General features: G+C 43.9%; 1 protein-coding gene across 3 annotated transcripts; it reads left to right on the forward strand.

Annotated features, from left to right (window-relative positions):
• On the forward strand, window positions 1-27666 carry b4galt7 (xylosylprotein beta 1,4-galactosyltransferase, polypeptide 7 (galactosyltransferase I)). 3 transcript variants are annotated; one of them, XM_085995449.1, is made up of 7 exons: window positions 1-850; window positions 6059-6100; window positions 8014-8340; window positions 10839-11070; window positions 12413-12496; window positions 23858-23962; window positions 25576-27666. In XM_085995449.1, exons 1-7 carry the CDS (start codon window positions 795-797, stop codon window positions 25729-25731), a joined length of 1002 nt encoding a protein of 333 aa, XP_085851575.1. In that variant the 5' UTR covers window positions 1-794; the 3' UTR covers window positions 25732-27666. The 3 variants fall into 3 exon arrangements, with proteins under 3 accessions (XP_085851575.1, XP_085851576.1, XP_085851577.1); XM_085995450.1 differs by lacking the exon at window positions 6059-6100 and having other exon boundaries at window positions 4-850; XM_085995451.1 differs by lacking the exon at window positions 6059-6100 and having other exon boundaries at window positions 5-1021.
• Window positions 27667-27897: the final 231 nt, after the last annotated feature.

The raw sequence follows: 27897 nt of genomic DNA on the forward strand, positions 1-27897 counted from the left end.
CGTTTGTGCGCAGTGCTGTTTTCAGCGGAGAGTGAATGAGGTGGCGCCGATCGCCAGCGTGTAGAAACTTTCCTTCCGGCGGGTTCCGGGAGTCGGAGTCTCGCCGCCGGCGGAGAGAGGCCATAAGCTCGGGGGAGGCGGCGGAGCCGGGCTCGGGGATCGGGACCCACAAGTTGGGGGGGGGGAGACCGCGGGGCCCCGGACAGAAAAAAAGAACAACTGGCCGGAGAGGAGCCGTCAGACAGGCCAGGCGGCGCCGTCTGGACCCATTGACGGGACTGAGCGTCTCCGGGTCCGTCTGGACCCATTGACGGGACTGAGCGCCTCCGGGTCCGTCTGGACCCATTGACGGGACTGAGCGTTTCCGGGTCCGTCTGGACCCACTGACGGGACTGAGCGTCTCCGGGTCCGTCTGGACCCACTGACGGGACTGAGCGTCTCCGGGTCCGTCTGGACCCACTGACGGGACTGAGCGTCTCCGGGTCCGTCTGTACCCATTGACAGGACCAAGGGTTTCTGGGGCCATCTGCTCAAAGGATCTTTGGTTGCATCTCCCAACTGACGAGGCTTTGTGGGTCATTGAGTCCACTAACTCCCTGGCACAATACAAGCGGTTTGAAGCTCACATCTTCCCTTTGACAAGGCGGTGGGGGTCTCCGGATGTCTGTCATCTTTGGCAGGACTGTTGAGAACACTGTGCGCCTTTTGCCAAGAGGGGTGAATACACACGAAGAGAGACTATGTGACAGAGAGAAGGAGACAGAGACTGACTGAAAGCTAAGGAGCGAAGGAAGATGATGTACTCCTCCAGACGGAAACCTGTTCTCTATTTCACCAAGGAAGACAGCAGGTAAACTGGGACAAAGGCATCACGCTGAATAAGAGAGACCTGAAATTTACATTTTATTTAAGCCTTAATGCATTTCCTAAACAGTGTCATACCCTTCTGTACTGGGTGACTGCTGGTCCAGCAATGCATTTACCTGTTAAGAGAACAGTGGATTTAACAGGAAATTAACAGGTGATTAAGCCTATAATTAATTTATAGTACACTGTAGATTTGTAATACCAATTGACCTTCTCTTGTGACTCTTTGTAAGTGTAGTGCCACTTCAGCATTTCGGATCTATAAGCAGCCTTGTTCATAGAATGTGATACTATGCTTTTGTTGTTTTTAGAAGTGTCTTTAGCACGTTAAGAAATTAACACCTGCATAAATTAAACTCTGCATGTCAGGAGAGATGTGTGACCCAAATCCCCAAGTGTATAAAGTATACAGAAATGTGATGATCTTGGTGAAACCCTCTGATTCTACTAAACCTAGTAATCTAATCCCACTCATTTTTTGGTTTGCATGTACTGTAATTGTTCATGAGTGTACAGAACATTTTGATTGAAAAGAGACAAATTGTTGCCTCCTCACATCACAGTCTGCTATGCTACAGTGGTTTTAGTTACATTCTCTGCATCATATTCTTTATAAGTTCCTAATTTGTCACAGTCCTGGACTATATAATTTGGAAACCTGTCTAGGTTATCACAAGGTTTATTTAGCATATTGGAACTAATAATACAGGAAAACCTGCAGATTAATTAATGTGTTACTTGTGGAATACAGTTAATTCACCACCAGTGACGGGCATGTGTTCTGTAACTCAAAATGATTTTCCCAAATTTGACATAAGTTTGGAAGGATAAAATCTATTATTGCTGTGTTTTTATCATAGTTAAATTGGGCGTAATACAGTAATTTCATAATAAATGCATTACACTTTCACAGAATTCCAGTGCCTAGTCCCTCCACACATCTTTTCATTGGGCCTTGAAGTGAACAGCATTGCAAGTCTGTTTGATGTTATCTGACGGTTAAATGCATAACACCACAACTTCTTATAAACAAATCCATGCATCACAAAGGCTCAGCCGGATCCAAGTTTTGGATCTAACCAGTGCTGGAAAACATTTTTTTTTTTAAATTTGGAACCAGGTGTCACAAATTGTGAAATCAGTGCTGTTTTATTTTATGGTGTAAAAAAAGCAGTATTTTTCTGAACAGCGGTTGAAAAGGTTTATTTACTTGCTTCGAAGAGAATTACTTAGCTTTGTACCAATTTGGGGTAGGCTTGATAGATCAGCTGGTCTTTTCTTGCCCGTCAATTTTGTATGTTCGTATCCTCTTGTGAAATTTAAATAGCAAATTGCTGGCGAGAACTCTGAAGGGCCTATCATATTTTTCTATTTATTTTTAAATAAAGATGACTGCTTTCTAAAAATGCTAATTCTTTGCTTCTGTATACAGTATTATTTAACTGTAAATAAATTGATTAGTTCTTTTAGCCTGCAGAAATCTAGTTCCATGTGAGAGATGTTCTGTTATCCAATATCTGAATGTATAGTAGGACTCCTACATAAATCAGTACACTATTTACTGAAATCTGGGTTAATTGTTAGACCTGGATTATATTATTTCTGCAAGGGCAGAAAATAAGCGATGCAGATTTTAGATTGTAAGAGACACAACACATTTATAGAAACTTGTTAAGCAATTTGAATAAGAAGATGATGTTTTAAAAGGCTGAATTATAACAACATGAGTTCTCCCCTAATGGTTCAGTGAGTTAATCCAGTGACTGGCTGAGTTGTACAGAACAAGAAAACCCCAGGCTCACTTTGTGCCGAGTTAACTGATTTTAGCCTCTGCATTCTTAGTTTAGAGAGTAAATTATTGGCCAGCCTCGCACCTGATCACTATCCAGTGTACATCTTTGGATGTCCAGTGAGAATAGGCTTGGTTGTGGTGCTCCCCATCATCAAATAGACTGCCAATATTCATTATTCAGCACCCATGTGAATAATGGGTACTTGAGCAAGGCAATGAGTTCTACCCCAGCAGGGAGGGAGATAGTTAAAAGTGAACATTTTTCTTTTTAAAATGTATTGTATTGTAGCTATGTGTTATTAACTGGATGTGCATTCTTAAACACTGAGCATATAACTTTGAATTTGAAGTCAGCCAGTAGAAAGCCATTTTGACTCTGCAGCCTGCTGCATGGAGAGCTGTCGGGCACAGCCTGCTGCACTGAGAGAGTGCTGATGGACAAAGCCTTCTGCTGTGAGATGCAGAAGTGGAACTTCCTGTGTATTTGTGCCCACAGACGCATGTAATCGGGGCAAAAAGCAAATTCTCGATGTAAATGGTCAAGGAAACTCGGGTGCAAGCGTGTTATCCACCTAAATGCGGTACGCCCGAATTTCCTCCATTTATCGATCCCTGCCCCCGAACGCATCTCTGGTCATAATGGCTGTGTCCCCATGCTAAACAGCCATACACATGAATTTCCTGCAACTATGCTGGTTCAAAGCGGGTGTAAAATTAAGCCCAGAATTTTAGGTGCAGCTGAAAACAAAGCAATTTTCCAGGGCCTAAAAGTTCGGTTGCTTTGCGCCTCCCTAACGGGGGGGGGGGGCAAAGCAACTCGCGCCTGGATGTGGCGCCGCCAACGCCTCCCACAAATATCAGTGGGAGGTTAGCAGCGGCGGTAATCGTTAGCGCCTGCGGTGCTGCGCCGCCGGCGATGACATCATCGCCGCATGCAGCGCCCCGCTCGCACCCCGGCCGCAATCTTCAGTAGCGCCCCTGACTTACTGCCGAACGCTATGTCCGACGGGGTCAGGGGGGGGCCTACCTGTGGCCGGGGCGGCGCAAATTAAAGGGGAGGTGCCAGGTGGCCATTTTTCTTGCTGGTCACCTGCCCCTGTTGCCGTCCCCGGCCTCCTGAGCAGCCCCCCCGCGGAGTGCCGGCTGCGCTCCGTGAGCCTGACACTTCTCTTGTGTGCCGGGCTCTTTTGCTGGCACACCGATCCCTGGTGGCCCAACTGGACACCGGGTCGCGCTGCGCAAGGCCCCTCCCCGTTAATAAGGGGAGGATGGCCCGCAGTACCCGTTCCCCTCTTGGGGCGCTACCGGTGAATTTCTGCTGCAAAGTTAGCACCCCAAAGGGGGCTCGATTCAATTTTTCCCCCCTGGTGTTTTATTATGATTTTATTGTATGACTTAAAAAAAGATATTTTCTATTTTTTTGAATGCATTTTTATGACATCAGTATAAGTCACATTAAAAATTGAAAAGCTTCCACGATTACATGTTCTTAATGTGCATGAATGATAGTTAGATGGCTTGAAACCTGAGTTATCATATTTAAAAATCAATGTATATGGTGCGAGTTTGGCATTTTCCTCAGGACCCGATTGTTACTGCTGATTTCCACTTGTTTATGCCTAGTTTTACATTTCGGTGTATGTTAATGAGATTGGCAGGATATGTGGGTGTAAATAGACACGCAAAATGGGTGTAATTTTGGGTATAACTGCCCAATTACGCCCACACAGGAAATTCCAGCCTGCATTGTGTTGCAGAGTACTGTTGGAAGCTGTGTATTGCACTGGTGCTAGCGGATGAACATATTGCAGAGTACAGTTGGCGATGCAGCGTAACACACAAAGCGCTGCGAAGTGCAGCGTATCATACAAATGCTAGTGGATATATATATATATATATATGTAGTGCGACGTGCTGTTTTTGGTAGATGCAATGATTTGCACAGAACACTGTTGTATGCCATGTATGGCACCATTATGTTCAGAAGGCTTTTGGATGCAGTGTATTGCACTGGCTGTTGGTATAGCATTCATTTTCCCTAAGTAACCATTTGTATCTTAATCACTCTGTTATTGACACGTAAATAAGTGTCTTCCTTTTTTTGCTGAAATGGTGTTTCAGTAAATCTGCATCACGTTGACATTTTGAAAGCCTGTGTCTTGCTACTGTTGATCCTGCCAAGGTCGTTCTGTTTCACTATCCATCATTATTTGGTCAATTCACTGGGCAGTACGATTTCTCCCACCAGTGGTGTATTTTCTAAATCAACCAATAACAACAACAACAACGTATTCATATAGCACCTTTAGTGTAGTAAAACGTTCCAAGGCGCTTCATAGGAGCACAAGACAAAAATTTTGACACCGAGCCAAATAAGGAGAAATTAGGGCAGATGACCAAAAGCTTGGTCAAAGAGGTAGGTTTTAAGGAGCGTCTTAAAGGAGGAAAGAGAGGTAGAGGGGCGGAGAGGTTTAGGGAGGCAATTCCAGAGCTTGGGGACGAGGCAACAGAAGGCACAGCCACCAATGGTTGAGCGATTAAAATCAGGGATGCTCAAGAGGGCAGAATTAGAGGGGCGCAGATATCTCGGTGGGGGGCGGGTTGGTTGTGGGGCTGAAGGAGATTACAGAGATAGGGAGGGGCAAGGCCATGGATGGATTTGAAAACCAGGATGAGAATTTTGAAATTGAAGCGTTGTATGTCATCGAGCACAGGGGTGATGGGTGAAGGGGACTTGGTGCGTGTTAGGACACGGGCAGCCGAGTTTATGTAGGGTGGAATGTGGGAGGCCAGCCAGGAATGCGTTGGAATAGTCAAGTCTAGAGGTAACAAAGGCATGGATGAGGGTTTCGGCAGATAATGCGACGGGGATTTTTAGAGAACGTTTATAAAGTTTTTTCCACCCATGTTACTATCCCCGTTTAGTTAAACTAGATTGATGCTACAAAGGGGTATTGTGAGTTTTGACATCAATTACCCAATATTCTTGGCAGGCGAGACCACTATTGACAGCTGAGGTGGTCTGAATAAGCTTGCCACAAAGTGGTGACAATTAACTGAAATGGTTGAGTAATGTAGTGAGAGCAGTGACTTCACTAAGGTGGGGTTCTCCCTTAAATACATTGTGCAGTTTAGTCTGGGTATTGTGGAACATTGTACAGAAGTGATAAAGCGTAAAAGACCTAAGTCTGCTTGAAGGTCATTGCTCCAATGTAAACTAGAAACGGACGCGCACAACCCAATTACATCAGTGTTTAAGAATTTAGTACTACTCTTGATCTGCTCTCGTAAGTTTGCTCTAAGCATGCAATGCCTTATTGTGTATTAATGGCCACTTGAGTGATCACATTCTTTCAGTCCAAGTGATCTATCCCCTAACTGTTTTGTTCTGCCTGGCAGGGCTCGTGCTCGAGTCGATCTCTCCACAGAGCAATTCGATTTGTGAGTGGCATATGTTTCTGTGCTACTGCATGTGAGCGTGTCTTCTATAACATGTGGATCCTAACTGTACAGCGTGTGTGACTATCCAAATATACTAAGTGTGTGTACGATGTGCATGTTAGTGTATTGTGCACTGTATATATGACCCACATGCTTGTACTGTTGTAGGGGGGCATCTTTTCTGTGGTTTACGGTAATTTACCTGGTCTACGGTAATTTACCTGGTTTACGGTAATTTACCTGGTCTACGGTAATTTACCTGGTCAAGCAGCCTTTTTTCCCACTGCACTGAGACCAATACCAAACAGCGGTTTCGAATCGCTAAACCCACCCTTCCAGTTCTGACTGGAGGAACTTATAATTAATGATATATTAAAATGGACAAAATGATCTGGATGCGAGAAAGTCAAACTTTATTAACGAAATAAACTACACCACACGATCAAAGCAATAAAGAAACTACACCACACGATCAATGTAAAATTGCTTAACAGGGGAAGGCAGACGGCAAAAACGAGGGATAAATGGCTACAATGTAAGTCTTACAATCTTAGCAATTTCCCTTAAATTACCACCCCTCTAACTCCTTGCTAGATTGCCTTGCTGAGGAGTCAGAAACCTGCTCACCTATGGTCCAAAGAGAGAGAAGAGCCCACCTGCAGTCCAAGGAAAATAAGAGAGAGAGATGCTTCTGAGAAGCTATCTTTATATCCTGTGAGCTCCTGCTGTTTTGGCGCTGAAAGGGTCTGTGTGCAAATTTGCGCCGAAAAGTTTGAATACACAAGAGAAAGGCCATGATTGGCTGATTCAAACCGGCTATTTCCCAGTGGCCAAACTGCTCCCATTGTCTGGAATGGGTTTCGAATAAAGCTTGGAGTGGCTTGAATGTGTCTACATTCTGGGGCCGAAATGTTCCCGCCCAAATCCAAGTTCATTTGGGCTAAAACAAAAGGATCCAACTGCCCTATTGTCTGGGTAATAGGTGATTCAAGCCCATTAAGTTCTTAAACTGTTCCTTTCTTAGTCTAAACGGTCTCTTCCGTAATTTTGGTGTGTTCTCACTGTGTGCTGGGCTTTGAATGGAGTTGGATTACTAGGTAAACAGAAGCCCCTTGGTCCTGCGGTCACTGAAACTGCAGTCTCAAGTGGTTTAATCCCTTATGTCAACATCCTGCAGCAGTTTCTGTAAACAAACATTGCTTCTGTAGGGAAGGGAAACTCCCTTTTTTTGATTGACAGAATCTGACTGCCACTGCTTGATCCTCCCACTTTTCACAGACCTACACGAGCTGTTTTCCAAGCCCCTTTGTCCTTGGCCATGCTTTTCTGACGGCCATTTTTGTCCCGTTGCAATTTACACAGTTCAAAACTCGAGTACTTTTTTAAAAATAAAATGTGCTGTCTTAAAGTGTGTGAATTTTTCCACGAAGTTCCTCGATTCCGGTGTTGTCCACGTGCTGCCCAACTCAACGCAGCTCCCCTGCGATTCTGGGTATGTTTAAAACATTGTCCAACCCAGAGGATGTAGATTAATATTTCCCGATCTTCGGGGACTGAGGGGATTTTTTTGCGAACCCCTACACTGAATGTAGTGTGCGTGTGTGCGCTTGAGCGCTTGAGTGGGCTTAGGCTGTAATGCAGTGTAAAGTACAGAAATAGACGTTTAGCTGTTTAATATCTTGCATAAAGACCGCACGGCAACATTTAGCAGTTAGTTTGGCATAATCAGTGGTGCAGTGGAATTTTACTCTGGAAAGGGTCAGTCAGGAAAAATTAGGTCCTGAACATTAGCAGCATTCATTTGGTGCTTCACTCATTATCACTAACATTTTCTGTAGCTTTATTCAGGCCTGGTGTTTCTAGCCACTGAGTCTTTTCAGGAAATAAAGTGCCTGTGCTGTTGTCCCTTTCAGGTCAGGAGTGCTCCTCAGGATGTTGCCTAGAAGATGTTCCATCTTTAAACTGTTCTGTACATTTATAATGCTTGGATTCTTCTCTGTTATGTGGCTGCACTACAACTGCAGAATAAACAGCAGCCAGAGAAGCAATGATGACGCCTCGGTGCACCAGTCTTGTCGGGAGGAGACAGACAATCCAGCCTGGGGCCCTCACAAAATAGCGATCGTTATCCCTTTCAGGGAGCGTTTTGAAGAACTATTGAGCTTTGTGCCGTACATGCACGCGTTTTTAAACAAGAAGAAAATCAGACACAAGATCCTTGTAATCAACCAAGTCGATCACTTCAGGTACTGGGCTTTAAAAGATATAATTAATGGAAGTACTTTAAAATAATCTTGCAGTAGTTTTTCTTGTCACACAGTAAGAATCAGAAACTTCTGTTGGTAACCATATAAAGTATTTAAGGAATGTCACAGCAGATTGAGAGTTTGTATGGCAGGAGTTGAAGGAAAGGCATGGTTCCAATTTCAGTAGCAAGGCTTATCAAAGCTATCCAAATTGAATGTTTTTTCACACTGCGTTTCAGACCATGTTCATGCAATCATTGCCTGGCGCCAGTATTGCCTTGGCTCCTTTTACTGAGATCTCGAATTGTAGTGAGTTTTGTGCTTTCCTTTCCCTCCCAAAAAGATAAATATGATCCTTTCAGCAGCTCCACTGAAAGCAAGAAGAATGGCGATTCCAACTGTATGTGTAAGACAATGCAGCTACTGGCCACACTAACTGGAGATAGCGGGGCACCAGTGCGTTTTGGGCGGTAGTGTAAACCGGGCAATAGCCAGTCGGCAGCAGGACAAGAAAATGGGGCAGAGTGCAACACAGGCTGCCGATTTGCGCTAACATCCAAGACGAATTTATACCCCAGTAACTCCAGGGGTGGGTTGAGTGAATGTCAAGTTAGTGTCCCACGATAGGTACACGTACGCCTATCCTATATATGCTCCCATTTGCTGAGTCATTTTTGGCTTTATATTTTCAGAGTAGTTGTGTTTCTTTACTAATGAGCTTCATCGCCATCTAATTTCCAAAGCAAAATGCGTATATCTATCCTGTTTATTTTCCCTCCAGTAGTAAATCTTCCACATCAGTAGGATCCATAGACTGCACCTCCAATAGCTGGGGCTAGGGTTTCTGCAGAAGGCAACTTCAGAGCAGCTGGGGAGCGTAGAAGGGCAGTCCAAGAGCAGCATACCGTAGAATAAGGCACCAACCCAGTGAAGCTACAACAAAGACCTACCTGCATGCTAAACGCCAAAAGCAGCAGTGGGCAAGCATTTTTTTGTTCTTTATTAGCTAATCAGTCCCACAACCAACAATCTGAGCAAAGCTCTGTAGCCCTATCACATACAGTTGAGAATGGTGGTGGACAGTCAAGCAACAAATCAGAGCAGGAGACTCCCATGAACATCCCATTCTCCACCGCTTTGGGAGACCAGCATTTGAGTGCAAGAGACAAGGCTGAAGCGTTTGCAAGTGTCTTCAGCCAAAAGTGCCGAGGGGACAATCATACTCTGCCTCCTCCCAAGGTCCGTTCCATCATAGATTCCAATTTGGTTCATTGACTGTAACATAGGAACAGGAGTAAGCCATTCAGCCCCTCGAGCCTGCTCCCGCCATTCAATGAGATCATGGCTGATCTGCGACCTAACTCCATATACCCGCCTTTAGCCCATATCCCTTAATACCTTTGGTTAACAGAAAGCTATCAATCTCTGATTTAAAATTAACAATTGATCTAGCATCAATTGCTATTTGCAGAAGAGAGTTCCAAACTTCTACCACACTTTGTGTGTAGAAGTGTTTCCTAATTTCACTCCTGAAAGGTCTGGCTCTAATTTTTAGACTATGCCTCTAGTCCTAGAATCCCCAACCAGTGGAAATAGAGAGATATAGAGATAGAGAGAGGGATATAGATAGAGTAGATTAAGTAATAGAGGAGTGCACTGGACATAGCAAAAGGCAATGGGCCCTGACAACATGCCTGGTTGTAGTGCTGAAGATTGTGCACTACAACTAGCCAGCCCTCTACCTAAGTTATTGCAGCAATTACACTAACATCTACCGAACAACGTGGAAAATTGCCCAGCTATGTCCAATACACAAAAGGCAGGACAAATCTAAACCGGCCAATCATCAGCTTTTTAGTTTCCTCCCAATCATCAGCAAAGTGCTGGAAGAAGTCATTAATAGTGACAGTTACTCACCAATAGCCTGCTCGCTGATGTTCAATTCAGGTACTACCAGAACCACTCAACTCCAGACCTTGCAACAGCCTTCATCTAGACATGGACACCAGTGTTAAATGCGAGAGGAGAGGTGAGAGGCCTGTGGTGACCCCAGACCCATCACCTAAATTTTTGCCTCTGGGGGCTAAGTTTGCCAAATATGGACTTCAAACCTGCTCTCTTTACCCCCCCCCCCCCCCCCCCATTCCCTTCAACTTTGGCTCCGCCCCTGATAAAAAGCTAATAGTTTAGATCATGCCTTAAGATAGATGGCAGCCTGAGAACTGATCGCTCTTATCTCAGATGCAGGGTCGTGCTGTGTGTGTATCTTTTTAACCATTGTATATATAGCATAAAGGGAACAGGCCTTATTTTAAGCAACTGTACTCCACGGGGACTAGTTAACTGATTTTAGCCATTTCCTCAGAACAGTCATCAGCGATCAGTTTTTAAAACAATAAAAACTCAGAATTGAAAGAGTCGAAAGGATTTTATTTAATTTTTGGAGGTAAAAAAGGGACCCTGAGTGTGCGTTCATCTTAATAATTTTGTACCTTCAGGTTTAATCGAGCCTCTTTAATAAACGTGGGTTTCCTGGAGAGTGGGAATGATACGGATTACCTCGCTATGCACGACGTGGACTTATTGCCCCAGAATGACCAACTGGACTATGGGTATCCTGAAAAAGGACCCTTCCACGTGGCATCCCCAGAACTTCATCCCCTCTACCATTACAAGAGCTATGTGGGAGGCATCCTCCTTCTCACCAAGCAGCACTTTGAACTGGTGAGTAACAATACAGCACTGAGGTCGTAACTATGAGGTGTCGTCCGGTTGAAGGGGACCTGCAAGAATAGGAGAAAGACAGTTAAATTAGTCATTGTTACCATCGTGAGTAGTATTTATAACCACTTGGAACTGTGATGGAGTTAGAAATGAAAGGGTTGAACATGACTGAACTCTGCCTGGTTTACAATTCCCTCCAGGATAGATTTTAAACAGTCACATCACTGGGGAAAGAAAAAAAGACTTGCATTTATAGAGCGTATTTCATGACTTCAGGATGTCGCATCACTTTACAGCCAATGAAGCACTTTTGAAGTGTAGATACTGCTTTAATGTAGGGAAACACGACAGTCAATTTGCTCACAAGGTCCCATAAACAAGCAATGAGATAATGACCAGATAATCTGTTTTAGTAATGTTGATTGAGGGATAACTATTGGCCAGGACTACCCTGCTCCTCTTCGAATATTGTCATGGGATCTTTTCCATCCGCCTGAGAGGGCAGACAGGGCCTCAGTTTAACGTCTCATCTGAAAGACTGCACATCCAACAGTACAGCACTGCCTCAGTACTGCGTTAAATTGTCAGCCTAGATTATGGACTGGGACTTGAACTCTCAACCTTCTAACTCAGAAGTGAGAGAGTGCTACCACTTAGCCAAGGCTGACATCACTGGGTAATTTTCTTTACTGATTGTAGGACTTGCCAATCACAAAACTTAGAGCTGAAGCCATCAGCTAGCCCATTAAACACAGCAGAATGTTTCTGGGGCACAAGCCTTTCAACCCAATAAATTTTCAGTAGAAATTTCTCGTTATTTATCACTCAACAGATGCCAAATTGCAGACATTAGGAATATCCCTGTGATGTGGAACAATTGTGTTATTTTGAAGAGGTGATTGTCGGATGGGAAAGGAGTGTCCTTTAATGCCCTTTTATTCATTATTATATAAGCTTTAGTCTACAAGTTGTGAAACATGCTTTTTTTTTATTGTGCTCTGATTGTCTTGAGATTGGTTCCCTGCCCAACCTGTTCAGATCATAGCTGCTTTTCAATAATTAATCATTCCAATAAGGAATTCAGGAGAAACTTCTTTACTCAGAGAGGTGTGAGAATGTGAAACTCGCTACCACGTGATGAATAGAATAGATGCCTTTAAGGGGAAGCTAGATAAACACATCAGGGTGAAAGGAATAGAAGGATATGCTGATGGGGTGAGATGAAGTAAGGTGAAAGGAGGCTCATGTGGAGCATATATTCCGGAATAGACTTGTTGGGCCGAGTAGCCTGTTTCTGTGCTGTAAATTCGACGCAATTCCCGTTTTATTATTTTTTTTGCAGTGTAATGGGATGTCAAACCGGTTTTGGGGATGGGGCCGTGAGGATGATGAATTTTATCGTAGAATAACAGCAGCAGGACTGCAGGTAATCATCTCAAACTAAGGTACACCAGAATTTATGAGAGAGACCTTAAACTCTCTGTATTAGTGTAAGGAAGTTTAAACTCTGCTCTGTTGTGAAATTCTTGTTCCATCTGTTCTCGGTAATTTCTCAGCTATGACTCTTGCATGCTCTTTTCAGCCTATGATCTCCTCTCGCGGACTAGGGTGAAGCAGGCATGGTGCTGAGAAATGTGAGTGGGAAAGATGGTGTATTAAGTAGTACCACTGGTGCTTGGATAATTGACATGGCAGCAGGCAATAAAAGTGCTTTTGGCTTTTATGGAACATTGTATTTGTAGTTTGTGTTCTTTCAATTCTGCTTTTCTCCTCGCCTCGCTTCATGGCACCGACCCTTTCTGAGATAAGAACATAAGAAATAGGAGCAGGAGTAGGCCAGCCAGCCCCTTGAGCCTGCTGCGGCTGATCTTCGACCTCAACTCCACTTTCCCACCCTATCCCCATATCCCTTGATTCCCTTAGTGCCCAAGAATCTGTCGATCTCAGTTTTGAATATACTCAATGGTTGTGCATCCATAGCCCTCTGGGGTAGAGAATTCCAAAGATTCACAACCCTCTGAAAAAAAGAAATTTCTCTTTGTCTCAATTCTAAATGGCCTACCCCTTACCCTGAGACTATGACCTCCTAGTTCTAGATTCTCCAGCTAGGGAAACAGTCTCTCAGCATGTATCCTGTCAAGCCCTCTCAGAATCTTGTATGTTTCAATGAGATCGCCTCTCATTCTTCTAAACTCCAGTGAGTATAGGCCCAGTCTACTCAATCTCTCTTCATAGGACAGCCCTCTCGTCCCAGGAATCAATCTAGTAAACCTTCATTGCACCCACTCTAAGACAAGTATATCCTTCCTCCGGTGAGGAGACTAAAACTGTATATAAAGTACTCCCGGCGTGGTCTTGGCAAAGTCCTCTAATTGCAGCTAGACTTACTCTTATACTCTAACTCTCTTGCAATAAAGACTAACGTATCATTTGCCTTCCTAATTGCTCGCTGTATCTGCATGTTAACTTTCTGTGATTCGTGCACAAAGACCCCCAAATCCCTCGGCATACCAAATTTACTAGTCTCTCAGCTTTTAAAAGATATTCTGCTTTTCTATTCTTCCTACTAAAGTGGATAACTTCACATTTCCCCACATTATACTCCATCTGCCACCTTCTTGCCCACTCACTTAACCTGTTTAAAGTGGCTGAGGCCAATCATAGTATCCCCACTACTGCTCTAACGATGATCAGTTAACTCAACAGAGACCTGGAATCAACCCTAGGACGCTCTGGCTTGAATCGAGCAGTAATGCACCATGTGATGTATTTATCCCTCAAGTTGCTGTATTGACGTGTTTAAGCCGGGTGAAGTGACAGAGATTCTGCCATTGATTGTTAGGCGACATTGGGTGCAGTGCAGCTAGTGGTTTAAGAAAGAACTCTTGTTCCCAGCTTCCATGTTCGCATTATCGTGTATATTCCTAATAATCTATATGCATGATCCTCTATGAATTCCCTAACAGGGCTTTTGCTACAAGAGTCTATTACACCTGGTGAATGGTAATTGCTTTACACACTGATATGTGTTGGAAATAATGAAAGGCTGGGACCATTATGGTCACTAATTGTTTCCGTGGAACTCCTTGTCACGTAACAAAAAGGAGGGTCTGGAATTTACTGTGAATTTGCGGCCAGAGATATGCGCAATCACGGTTTAAAGCCAATTTCCGCAGTAAAAGATCTAGGAACTATGGGTGTAAGTGTGTTACGCACATATTTACAATATGCCCGGATTTTTATAAGAACATAAGAAGTAGGAGCAGGAGTAGGCCATACGGCCCCTCGGGCCTGCTCCGCCATTCAATAGGATCATGGCTGATCCGAATCTAGACTCACGTCCACTTCCCTGCCCACTCCCCGTAACCCCTAATTCCCTTATCTGCTAGGAAACTGTCTATCTCCATTTTAAATTTATTTAATGTTGCAGCTTCTACAGCTCTCTGGGGTAGCAAATTCCATAGATTTACTACTCTCTGAGTGAAGAAGTTTCTCCTCATCTCAGTTTTGAAAGGGCAGCCCCTTATTCTAAGATTATGCCCCCTAGTTCTAGTCTCACCCATCAGTGGAAACATCCTCACCCCATCCACCCGATCAAGCCCCCTCACAATCTTATATGTTTCGATAAGATCGCCTCTCATTCTTCTGAACTCCAATGAGTAGAGGCCCAACCTACTCAACCTTTCCTCATACGTCAACCCCCTCATCTCCGGAATCAACCGAGTGAACCTTCTCTGAACCGCCTCGAGAGCAAGTATATCTTTTAAATATGGAAACCAAAACTGCACGCAGTATTCCAGGTGTGGCCTCACCAATACCCTGTATAACTGCAGCAAGACTTCCCTGTTTTTATACTCCATCCCCCTTGCAATAAAAGCCAAGATTCCATTGGCCTTCCTGATCACCTGCTGCACCTGCATACTAACTTTTTGTGTTTCATGCACCAAGACCCCCAGATCCCTTTGTACTGTAGCACTTTGCAGTTTCTCTCCATTTAGATAATAACTTGCTCTTTGATTTTTCTGCCAAAGTGCATAACCTCACACTTTCCAACATTTTATTGCATCTGCCAAATCTCTGCCCACTCACTTAGCCTGTCTATGTCCTTTTGCAGGTTTTTTATGTCATCCTCACTCATTGCTTTCCCTCCCATCTTTGTATCGTCGGCAAACTTGGATACGTTGCACTCGGTCCCTTCCTCCAAATCGTTAATATAGATTGCAAAGAGTTGGGGTCCCAGCACTGACCCCTGCGGAACACCACTAGTTACTGATTGCCAGCCCGAGAATGAACCATTTATCCCAACTCTTTGTTTTCTGTTAGATAGCCAATCTTCCACCCATGCCAGTATATTACCCCCAATCCTGTGATTTCTTATCTTGATCAGTAATCTTTTGTGTGGAACCTTGTCAAATGCCTTTTGGAAGTCCAAGTACACTACATCCACTGGTTCCCCTTTATCCACCCTGTATGTTACATTCGAGCAAATTTGTCAAACATGACTTCCCCTTCATAAAACCATGCTGACTCTGTCCTATTAAATTATGTTTATCCAAATGCTCTGTTACTGTTTCCTTAATAATGGACTCCAACATTTTGCCAACCACAGATGTTAGGCTAACTGGTCTATAGTTTCCAGCTTTTTGTCTACTTCCCTTCTTAAATAAGGGTGTTACATTAGCAGTTTTCCAATCTGCCGGGACCTTTCCTGAGTCCAGGGAGTTCTGGAAAATAATCACCAATGCATCCACAATCCCTACCGCCACTTCTCTCAAGACCCTAGGATGTAGGACATCAGGTTCGGGGGATTTATCTGCCTTAAGTCCCATTATTTTACTGAGTACCATCTCCTTAGTGATTTTAATCATCTTTAGCTCCTCCCCCCCCATTGCCCCCTGTTTGTCCAGTGTTGGGATATTTTTAGTATCCTCTACTGTAAAGACTGATACAAAATATTTGTTCAGCATCTTTGCCATCTCCATGTTCCCCACCACTAGTTTCCCGGTCCCATCCTCTAAGGGACCAACGTTCGCTTTTGTTGAATCCGTGATTCTTAAAGTATGATGTTTTCCAATAACTACACGGAGGCTGTAACTTAACAATCAACAGGTGTTTACTGGAGTAGGGTAGTCTCAAGACTGACAGTACAGAGGCATGCTCAAGGCTTATATACAGGTGTGGTCACTGCCGGTACTGCAGTATACAGGAGCTGTAAAAGTAGTTCTCTCTTAAAGGTACATACACTACAATTCCTCCCCTTTTAGATTAGCAGTACCCATAATGTTCAAATAACAATTAACACTTTAACATGCACATTAAACTGAAATAGTCCATTTATAGATTCAGTCTTTGGGGCGGCTTCCTGATCCTTTCTGGATAGCGCCTTTCCTGAGGTTCTTGTTCTTGGTGCGGAGGCGATTCTGGCCCCTTTTCGTCGGTTATTTCATCAGTTTCCACTGCTACTGTTTCTGAGGTAGATGCTACCGGTATGTCTGGTTCATCCCCAGGGACGCGAGACATGGGGTTGACTCGTTCCTGTGACGCTAAGATCTGGTCGACGTGGCATCTCACAATGTTCTCCCCGACATCCACTGTGTACATTAATGGCCCCTGCCGTGTGCATATCGTTCCGGGTTGCCATTTCTCTGTTCGGTAGTCACGGGCCAAGACTGGTTGTCCTACATTGAAGCGTTTACCTCCAGATAGCGAGGCGAAAATATCCTCAATCCGTGGAAGCGGATATTGTACCGTGTGAAGGACTGGGTTCACTGTCACCTTAAAATCCCCACAGATGCGGACCTTCTTTGGTTCCCCAGGCGTATTACTCAACGACCTCTTCATTACAGGAACTCGCTCCAGTCTACTTTGGACAGTACTCCTGAACGTTCCAACCCTTCCAGCTCTGCTTCTACGGCTGGTTGGATCGCATAAGGCACCGGTCTGGCCTTAAAAAACTTTGGGCTTGCATTTTCCTCTATTTTAATCGTTGCTGTTATGCCTTTTAGTGTTCCGAGTCCCTCCTGGAACACTTGTGCGTCAGTTAGCATTTTTGACAGTCGTCCAGGTGTGACGTCGTCATCCTTTTTGGCCTCAACCTTCAGTGCCTGTATGGAATGCCAATCTAATTGTATCTTCCGGATCCATTCACGTCCTAGTAGTGGTGGTCCTCCATCTGGCAATACATATAGGTCCATTTTAGGTATTTCCTGGCCTTTGTATGTCACTTTCACCCTTATTTTTCCTTTGGGGTAGACTTTTTGCCCCGTGTACGTCTTCAAGACAATCTCTGTAGCTTTCAAGGGTATATGTGAAAATAGCCGCTTGTAGTCCCTTTGGTTTATGACTGTTAGGGCTGATCCTGTGTCCCCAATTCCATTTTCATTTGGACCCCGTCTATCTTGAGTGTGACCCAGATAGTCTGGTGATCCTCCATTTTGGTTACCTTATGTAGTTTCAGACAACCCAGCTCCTTGCTTCCGGAGTCTGTATCACTTTTCTGTTCATCTGAACTACTGTCCATCACCTTATGTACCTTTTTGTACTTCTCCTGTGGAGATTTCTTGCTGTTGGTTTTCTTCCCTGACCTGCAGACTCTTGCTATGTGTCCTGCTTTTCCACACTGTCTGCACACTTGGTCCTTGAACCAACAATCCTTCTGGTCGTGTGTTGTTCTGCCGCAGCGATAACACTTCCCTGCTCTATATGACGTTTCATTGGTGCCATATTCTTGCGGTCTCCGTTGTATCTCTGCAGCGCCCCGTGCGGCTGCTTCGTGTGATACTGCCATGCTGAAAGCCTTGTCCAGCGTAAGATCCTTTTCTGATAGAAGCCGTTTCTGGGTTCCTTCACTTTGAAGCCCACACACAAACTTGTCCCTTAACGTATCTGCTAGTCCCACTCCAAACTGGCAGTGATTCGATAGCTTGCACAGTTCCGTTAAGTACTAGGCATTACTTTCGTCTTTATGCTGGTTCGTTTTGTGGAACTTAAATCTTTCTGCTATCAGCAGCGGTGTGGGGTTTAAGTGGTCCTGTAGGATTTCCACTATGTTTTCGAAATTCTTATCCACTGGCTTCTCTGGGGTTATTGGGTTTCGCAGTAAGCCATAAGTTTTTGCACCCATGGAATTTAACAAAATCAGTATTTTCTTAGCATCTGGCACTTCATTCGCCCTGCAGTACACCTCAATGCGTTCCACATATGTCGCCCAATCTTCGACTTCATTGTCGAACACAGTGATACTGCCACTCTTCGGCATCCCTGAGTGTGATTTAACTGTCTAAAATGGCGTCTCCCGCGCTCTCCCTTCTTCTCCGCTGGCACAAAATGGCGTCTCCCGCGCTTTCCTTTCTTCCCGCGCTCGCCCTTCTTCTCCGCTGCGGCTTCTAAAATGGCGTCTCCCACGCTCTCCCTTCTTCTCCGCAGCTCAATGGCGTCTCCCGCGCTCTCCCTTCTTCTCCCCGCGGACGCGGTTCAGCCCTTGAGCCCTGGCTGTGCTCTGCGCGTTCTCCTGTGCGCCTTTCCCGTTGCCGTCGCTCGGTCCTGAACCCGGCTGCTGCTTTACCCTCTCTCTCTTTTGTTTTTCCTCGACGCCGCTCGGTTTTCAACCCCCGGCTGCGCCCTGTGCGCTTCACCCTCTCTCTTGCCCCGTCGACGCTGCTCGGCTTTTTCTATGCCGTCGGTCGGCTCCAGCCGCCGCTGTCCGGGAAGGGTCTGCGCTGTACCTATTGCCAGTCTGTTGCTGGATCGTCGTGGCTGGGGAACCAAGCCCGGCTCTCAACAGCCTCCCCTGCGATGTTCACTCTCTGCCGGATGACTGGGCGGTTGCTCGTGGTCGACGCCCTTGCTTCTGGCCTCGACTTTCTTCCACCGCCCTCCCGGAGCGAATCCTTGAAGGGAAATGCAGAGTTGCAGGCAGATTCGAATCGACCTCGTCGCCACTGTTGAATCCATGATTCTTAAAGTATGATGTTTTCCAATAACTACACGGCGGCTGTAACTTAACAATCAACAGGTGTTTACTGGAGTAGGGTAGTCTCAAGACTGACAGTACAGCGGCATGCTCAAGGCTTATATACAGGTGTGGTCACTGCCGGTACTACAGTATACAGGAGCTGTAAAAGTAGTTCTCTCTTAAAGGTACATACACTACAACTTTAGCCACCCTTTTTCTTTTTATATAGTTGTAGAAACTCTTGCTATCTGTTTTTATATTTTTTGCTAGTTTACTTTCATAATCTATCTTCCCTTTCTTAATTAATCTTGTAGTTATTCTTTGCTGGCTTTTAAATGCTTCCCAATCTTCTATCCTCCCACTAGATTTGGCTACTTTATATGCCCTTGTTTTCAGTCGGATACTATCCTTTATTACTTTACTAAGCCACGGATGGCTGTCTTTTCTTTTACTCCCCTTTTTCCTCAGTGGAATATATTTATCTTGAAAGATGTGAAATATCTCCTTGAATGTAGACCACTGCTCTTGTACCGTCTTACACTTTAATCTGTTTTCCCAGTCCACTTTAGTCAATTCTACTCTCATACCTTCATAGTCTCCTTTATTTAAGCTCAGTACGCTGGTTTGAGATCCAACTCTCTCACCCTCAAACTGAATTTGGAATTCAACCATGTTATGGTCACTCATTCCAAGGGGATCCTTTACTAGGACATTTTTTATTAATCCTGTTTCATTACACAGGACCAGATCTAAGATTGCCTGTCCCCTGGTTGGTTCAGTTACATACTGCTCAAGGAACCCGTCCCTAATACACTCTATGAACTCTTCCTCAAGGCTGCCATGCCCAATTTGATTAGTCCAGTCAATATGAAAGTTAAAATCCCCTATGATTATAGCTGTTCCCTTATTACAAGCCCCAACTATTTCCTGATTTATACTCCGACCAACAGAGTTGCAACTGTTAGGAGGCCTATAGACTACGCCCACTAGTAACTTTTTCCCCTTCTTATTCCTTATCTCCACCCAAACTATTTCACTATCCTGATCCTTTGACCCAATATCATTTCTGACTATTGCAGTGATTCCATCCTTGATTAACATAGCAACCCCACCTCCCTGTCCTTCCTAATTGTCAAATACCCTTGTATGTTAGTTCCCAGTCATGATTATCTTGCAGCCATGTTTCCGTAATGGCCACCAGATCATACCCCTGTGTAGTTATTTGTTCCCTCAACTCGTCAATTTTGTTACGAATGCTGTGTGCATTCAGATAAAGAACTTTCAGATAAGTTTTCTGACAGTTTATTCCTGCTTTTACCCCTTTTACTACTTTACCTTTATTATCATTATACATTCTGTCCCTTCCTGACACGCTCTGGTTTTTAATTCCCCCACTATGCCAGTTCACTGAGGCCTGTGCCCGGATGCATCGTGGCTCATTATCATGGATCTCTCTCTGCCCCCACCTTCCCCCATGGTAAAGAACAGTACATGCAAAATCTTGCGATTACGTTGGTTCAGATCGGGGTAAATTTACACCAAAAATTTAGGTGCAACAGGACCCAAAGTCATATATTTCTGGTGTTAAATGGTGAGATTTTTTTTTAAGCAATGTTTTTATTTTTCCTCACTGCACTGTATTTTGTGTTTCTTTGTATATATTATTTATGGGAACAGAATGAGTTACATTAAAAATTGAAAAGCTTTCACAATTGCATTTTCTTAAACATGCTGGCCAAGAGATTCCACTTTGGGTGCAATTGTCAATCCAGCCGCCAATTGCGCTCAAAATTGTGCTAGTTTTCAGAATTGAACTTTTTTGTTCAAGTTTCCGCTCAAACTCATTTGCAATCTGCCATTAACAAGTGCAATCGGGCAGCGTTTTACAATGTAATTTAAAAGGAAAATTTGCATTAAAAATTATTCCTTGATATATTTAAGAGTGGGTTAACGGCCCAGAATTTGCAGTCAGCAGTGAAGCGAAGGCGCTCGCTGCTGGCCCCGAAGTATGTTTTGCACCAGGATCTCGCGATCCGTGTGTCGAGAACTTTGGTTTTCCGACATTCAATTCAAATCAACAGACTTTATTGGGGATCCCCTTGAGGGAGCTGTTGTGATGTCAACAAGCTGTCTAAGCAGCCAATCAAAACGTAGAATTCTGACAGACAGCAAACAAGAAAGTGAATAAGCTCTTAAAATTCTAAGGGGGAAAAATTTGGTTGATTTGCGTCTCCCGTTAGCGTCCTAAGAGAGCGCTAACGGGGCGCAAAGCAACTAGCGCCCGGGCGCGGCGTGGCTAACTCCTCCCGTGAAATTCAGCGGGAAGTTAGCAGCGGCGGTAATTGTTAGTGCCCCGTGATACTGTGCTGCCGGTGATGACGTCATCACCGTGCGCAGTGCCCCGGCCGCGATCTTCAGTACTGCCCCCCCCCCCCCGACTTAGCGACGGACGCTTTATCCAACGGGGTCGGGGCCTACCTGCGGCCGGGGCGGCGCTAATTAAAGGCGAGGTGCCGGGTGGCCATTTTTGTTGCTGGTCACCTGCCAGCACCTGCCTCCGTTGCAGCTCCCCCGTGGAGTGCCGGCTGCGCTCCCTGAGCTCGGCACTTCTCTTGAGTGCCGGGCTCTTTTGCCGGCACTCCGATCCCTGGTGGCCCAGCTGGGCCCTGGGTCACGCTGCGCAAGGCCCCTCCCCTTTAAGAAGGGGTGGAAGGCCTGCAGTACCACGGCGTGACGGCCACAGCGTTGCAATATTCCCTCGCAGCGCCCCAAGAGGGAGGTGGGGCGCTGCCAGTAGCGCCCCACTTCACTCTTGGGGTGCTACCGATGAATTTTGGACGTGGGGGCGCTAATTTTTTTCAGGCCAGTAAAAATAGCGCCCGGCGAAGTTAGCGCCCCAAAGGGCGCACGACTCAATTTTTCCCCCTAACTTTTTTAAATAGTTAGAGCGAGCGAAACAAAGATTGGGGCTTTCACATGGGGAAAAGGCAAACCTGAAATAAAGATGGACAAACTTTTTTTTTTAATTAAAAACTTTTTTAAAAGAAGTTTCCTAATTTTAATTTTTATTAAAATGGACAAATTTCACATTGCACAAAATTAAAATTTGTTTAGCAGTCAATATGCTGCCAAAGCAGCTGCGCCTAATCCCTTTGGGTCTAACTTTTAGTGGGGAATTTAACAGCGTAATTACTGCGGAAGAGCCAAAGTTTTTGTCTGTTTCCCTGATTTGGGTGATTACACAGATTGCCGGCTCTGTGGGGACACTGTCAGTGGCAGACCACAACTTCAGGATTTCCACATGTGCCTGTGCATGTGCCAAATCCCAAAGTTGCGGTCAGTTGCAAAGGCGAAATGACAGCGAACGCTGTCAGTTCCATCCCGACTGCAAATTCCGGGCCGTTAATACAGCTGAAAATGGGTTTATAAAAAAGTGTCTCGCGGTACATGTGAGTAACCTGATTTTAAATAATTGAAAATGACTTTTAAAAAAACTATACAGAACCATTTACTAGTTACATTGGTGTACAGTAGTCAGTTTCTGAGTAAATTAAATATTTTTTAATTTTTAAAAGTTGCCCGTTAGGGTACTTGAGCCAAAAGAAAGCTTAATTTCTCGAAGGCCCACAAACGGGCACAATTAGCGAAACTCGCCATGGTGATTAATTCTATCTGGGGCCAGTTTTGTGGGGGGGGCCGGCTTCCAATGCTATGTTTTTTAAACTAGCACAAAAGATCACGGAAACTTGATTTGCACTAGACTTGATTGGTGCTTAAAATTCCTCAATGTTTTGCGCTGGTTTGGCCGAATTTGGGCGAATTGCAACTGAGTGGAAACTCCAGGCCACTGTGCCTACTGTGATGGTTATATGGCTTCAAATTTCATTTACATAGTTAGAGGAATATATGGTGCGAGTTCTACACTTTCCTCAGGCCCAGATATTTCATACTGGTTTCCTCTTGTTTCTGGCAATGGCTAATGAACTTGGCAGGAAAGTTTGCTGCCTATTGGCAACGTTAACTTGGCTGTGAATTTTGGTTAAGAATTCAGCATAACTTGCTGATTACACCGCCACAGGAAATTCCAGGCCGGGTTGTTTTACAACGTTATGTTAAAGCTGGACTGTGAGGTCAGGTGACAATATAATTGGACAATAATACTGCATGCATTATAATAGTGTTCTGCAGCAGTGTTAGTCCTGTACATTTTGTACTGCTGAACTCTTTTTATATTTGCAGTAAGCAATATTTTTGTGTTAACCTCTGAAACACTTATCCCACAAAAGTATTCTTGCGTTGATTTTTGCAGAATTGCATGAGGGAGAGAATGTCTAACACAGTTTTGAATTTCCCATGGAATGCATGTGTTCCTGTCATGGCAAAAAATATGTCTGCTATTATAAACAGCTCTAGATTAACAAGAGTATTGTGGGGTTTCTTTGCTCTCAGGTTTACACAGTTAGCAAGACCCCTAGATTATATTACAGCATTTAGCCTATTCAGCTATGCCTTATTGTATGTTTTTTGAAATTTGCTGTACACAAAGCACATTGTTCCACTACTGCCAAATGGGCTTTGATCTTGTTATTCGCATTTTTTTTGCTCTACATTCACATCCCATAACGGGCAGAAGGAGAGTTATTGCAGTACTGTGGGTTTCTGATTTGCCTTTTCACCGAGTCATCTAAACTCACTCTTTAAAAATGAATGCAATGGTTCTTATCTGTTTGAGAAGGGAACTAATTTAATGTCTCGATAACACAAAATGGACGACAAGCTTCTTCCGCTGTACAGCAGACTTAAAACAAAATGTATTTTATTTTGAATGTGTAGCTTTACCGTCCCACTGGAATTACAACAGGGTATAAAACCTTCAGACATATCCATGACCCAGCATGGAGGAGACGAGACCAGAAGAGAGTGTCAGGACAGAAGCAGGTATGGAATGTACTCTTTCCATCCGTACCAGCGAGTGCAAGTAGGAGATAGACTGTACTCCTCAATACCAGTGGTTTGAGTGGAAAAGTAATCATCAGTATGGGGAATATATTGCAGTTATCATCAGTACTATTCAGTCTGACTGTGGGATTATACTGCAATCGCCAGTACCAGTGAGTCCAACTGGCATTACATTGTGGGCCATTGCAGGAGGTACACAGCAATCATCAGGAAGAGGGGCCATGCTGCAACTGCAATAGTGGGTGTGAGAAAGGAAAATGCTACAGTCATCAATACCAGAAGGTGAGAGTGATGGGGTAGTCTGCAGTTAACAGTGGGTCCAAGGAGAGAGTATGCTGAGATCATTAATACTAGAGGGTGAGAGTGCACTGTAAACATCAATATCGGTGGGTTTCGAGCTGGGTGTAATAATATATAGTTTTTGATCAGAGTTAATGTAATTTATTTGGCTAAAGTTTGAACAAACAGCTGCTTAAAACTACAAAATGTTTAACCCTTACTCTAATTTCTAAAGCTTCACTGTTCTCCGAGGCTCTGTACAGGATGCAGTAGTACTGAATGACCTCTTTACTGATGTGCCATTGTCTGTGATGCAACACAAGTTACTCATAGTTCTAGCTTTTGTTGCCATTTATACTTTTCTCCTTCAGTCCCCTTTGGCCGATAGATCAGGAAAGCAACCTGTGGCCAAGTCTCTCCTAAAGCTGAGAGTTGTAGTTGTGATAGTCACCCAGGATGATTTTTGTTGTTCTTACCTGTGGGGAAGCTGGTCTGCTCACTGGTACAGTTCAGATTAGGAAGTTGCTGTTTGAGAAATTACAGATGGTCATGTCCATTACTTTGAGCTTATGGTTCCTGTCTTTAAAAAAAAAATAAAAGCCCCCATTAACAATTCCTGTTATGATGTATGTTGTTTATGACTTCCTCTCTATTGGAGAAACCATATGAAACAGCCTTTCTGCATTGTGCTAAGCCATGCAGACTACAAGGCCCCAGGCTCAACCCTGGTCTGTGCTGAGTTACCTAACCACAACCAGAACAACTGTAAAGGGCACAACGGTTGGATTGGGTGGGGTGGGGGGGAAATCAGCTGGGGTTCCCTTTCCTGATCACTGTCCAGTGACCTTTGCTAGAAAGTGCAGGTGTAGACTTCAGTTGAGGCCAGGATCAGGCTGATGTTATGATGCCCTCCATAGATGAATAGCATGGGGACAGTCACTGTCTAGACTTGCACGTAAAGAATGGTCACTTGGGTAAAGTACCGGCGGGCTGCTGATGCTCATTGGACCATATCTAGCAGCATCTTCAGGACAAAAAAGAAGAAAAGTTGGTGGTGGGGGGGAGCCTGTTGTTGTCTTTAGACAATTGAGACCTCTTCTAAATCCTCTTGCCATAGGGAGCAGAAGGCAGTAACGGCTGCACAGGTGAGTTGGATTGATTTATTGTTATCTGTTACTGTAAAATAATGGGGATAGGTATCACTAAAGTGGGATTCAATAACATCTGATTCTGCCTTCAGTTCTTCCAGTCATGTGATGGAGGCTAAAGTTACTGATACACATCTGTTTCTTCCCCCCTCCTTTTATTAACAGGAACAGTTTAAGGTTGACAAAGAAGGTGGTTTGAAGAACTTGAAATTCAACGTTGGGTCCAGAACAGAGCTGACGATTGGAGGGGTGCACTGCACCATCATCAACATCCTACTGGAATGCGACCTGAACGAAACCCCTTGGTGTATAATAAACTGATTGGACAGAAGACAGAAATAATTGGATCTCACTTTGCTGACATGGGACTGCCGACACGGTGAATGGGCCTATCACTGTGTGGTTTTGGGCTCCTGTTTCTACCGGTGATGCTCTTAACACGCATTGTCTTACCAGGTGCTGGAGTGTTGCAGCATTAGACAGCGGCAGAGACCGAATTCCCTTCTGATGGCTGACCCGTGCTGATCAATGTCGTTACAAATTATTGCAGTGTTTGACAAGCCAGTTGCAAGAGATCTTCAAAGATGGAGTCTCAGTGGTTGGCGATGTAATATGCTACTCATGAGAAGTTGCTCATAAATTGAACAAAATCCAAACAAAGTTTAATTTTTTTGTTTATAATTTTTTTTATCTCAAAACATTTTTTTAAACCTTTGTTTTATTATCGAGGACAAGACTTGTATCCCATCGTAGGTGGTCTGATGGATTGTATTCTGCTGCTCAGTGGTGAAGCAGAGGCCTTCTGTTATTGTTGTATGATGTAATCTGTCTGGAGCCTTTCTGAAGAGATCACTAGAGTAACGAAGAGTGTTGTTAGTTAAAGGAACCTTTTACCTGACTGAAGTGTCCACCCAGAAACGTGTTATGTCACCTTTCCCTTTCAGAATAAAAGGGATACCCACCAACTCCAACAGGGTGATTTATAGACCAAATGGTGATCCTTTTGATTCGTAGAGTGATGGAACAAATGTTTACAAAGAAATGAATGTTGAAGCCACATTTTGATTTATTTCCCTTTGTTGGTGAGCATGCTTTATTACATGGAGATAAGCAGCTGGTTTACTAGTCTACCAGGTGGTCAAATGGATTCATTGTGTGCTGGTACTGATTTTGAAACTCAGCCAATGTTAATGTTCTAAGGGTTACTATCTCTGCAATTAGAAGCTACATTCCAAACTAAGTGTAGAAAATGAAAATGATTTTATAATGAAGGAAAAGAACACCTTGGGCTAGCATAAGGCAACGTGCTTTGCATTTTTACTGATGATTCACACTGATGTATGAAAAGGCAGCCTCTGTGTACTTGGGGCTATTGTTACAATAACAGGTTGGATGACTCCACAGCTCTAACTTTTGGGGCCTGCTCATCTTGATTCTTGCCCAGCAAAAATTCCAACGAGGAGGAGCAGAGCAGAAAGTGTGTTTCTCTTGATTGTTCTGCCATCTGGTGGGAAATTTGCAATACAACAGTAAAGTTTGGATGGACTTTTTCTGGACCAGATGATTTATTTTACACTGTCATTTTTGAAGGAGGGCTGAAGGGATCTTCAACCCTCAGTGATTTTTGTTGTTGTTCTGCTTTGAAGCTGTATTGTACATCAGAATTTTTCAGTTCCTGGAGTTTCTTTGGAATTTTTTTTAACCTGTACACATCTCTCAAAAATCAAACTTTTCTGAAGTGATGAAAGATGAAATGACTTGTAAGCAATGGCCAAGACTCTCTGGGGAGACCAAAAAAAAAGAATTGTAACAGATTCACAGGAAGAGAATAACAGAGAGAGACAAATATAAATATTGCCTGATTTCCTTCTGTATTCTTGAAGCATTTGGATTCATTGAAGTATCCAAAATGTCAATGGCACAAAGTTGCACATTTCTTTTTGTGTACCCTACAGAAGGGTACTTTACCAGGTACTCCATGTTAATGGCTGCTGCAGGTGTACCGCAGCGAGCTAAGGCAGTGTCACCTATCGTTTGGTATTTGTGAATGAAATGTAAGGTAAGAATTGTAAGTGAATCTAAAATTGGAAAGATTTTTTTGAAAACTGCAGGTTGTTTTAGTGTTTATTATGCTTTGCTATATAGGTCCATGAAAAAAGGATGTGATGTATTCAGTATTAGTGAGTGGAAACTGCCATTTCTTTATTGTATTTATTAATTTTTCAGATTATCATAGAAATAAATTAATTTTACCAATTGTGTTGTGCTGTACTTTGAATATACTGAAGGTTTACTTTTGAAAATGCGTGTTGCTTGATGAGGGAACTTAGGGGTTCAGTGGGTTAATAATTCTGCTTTTTACCCTGAGTTTTTTTGGATCCAGCCCAGAGAGAATGATCGAGTCCTCTCTCTGATGGAGACAAGGCAGCACAGTAAGCTAGAATGTTTCTGTGGGTAAAGGTACTACTCTACCTGAGATTTACAAGT

Source organism: Somniosus microcephalus, chromosome 8 (genome assembly GCF_052327205.1).
Source record: "Somniosus microcephalus isolate GS21.2 chromosome 8, FLI_Smic_1.0, whole genome shotgun sequence".
Taxonomy (NCBI): domain Eukaryota; kingdom Metazoa; phylum Chordata; class Chondrichthyes; order Squaliformes; family Somniosidae; genus Somniosus; species Somniosus microcephalus.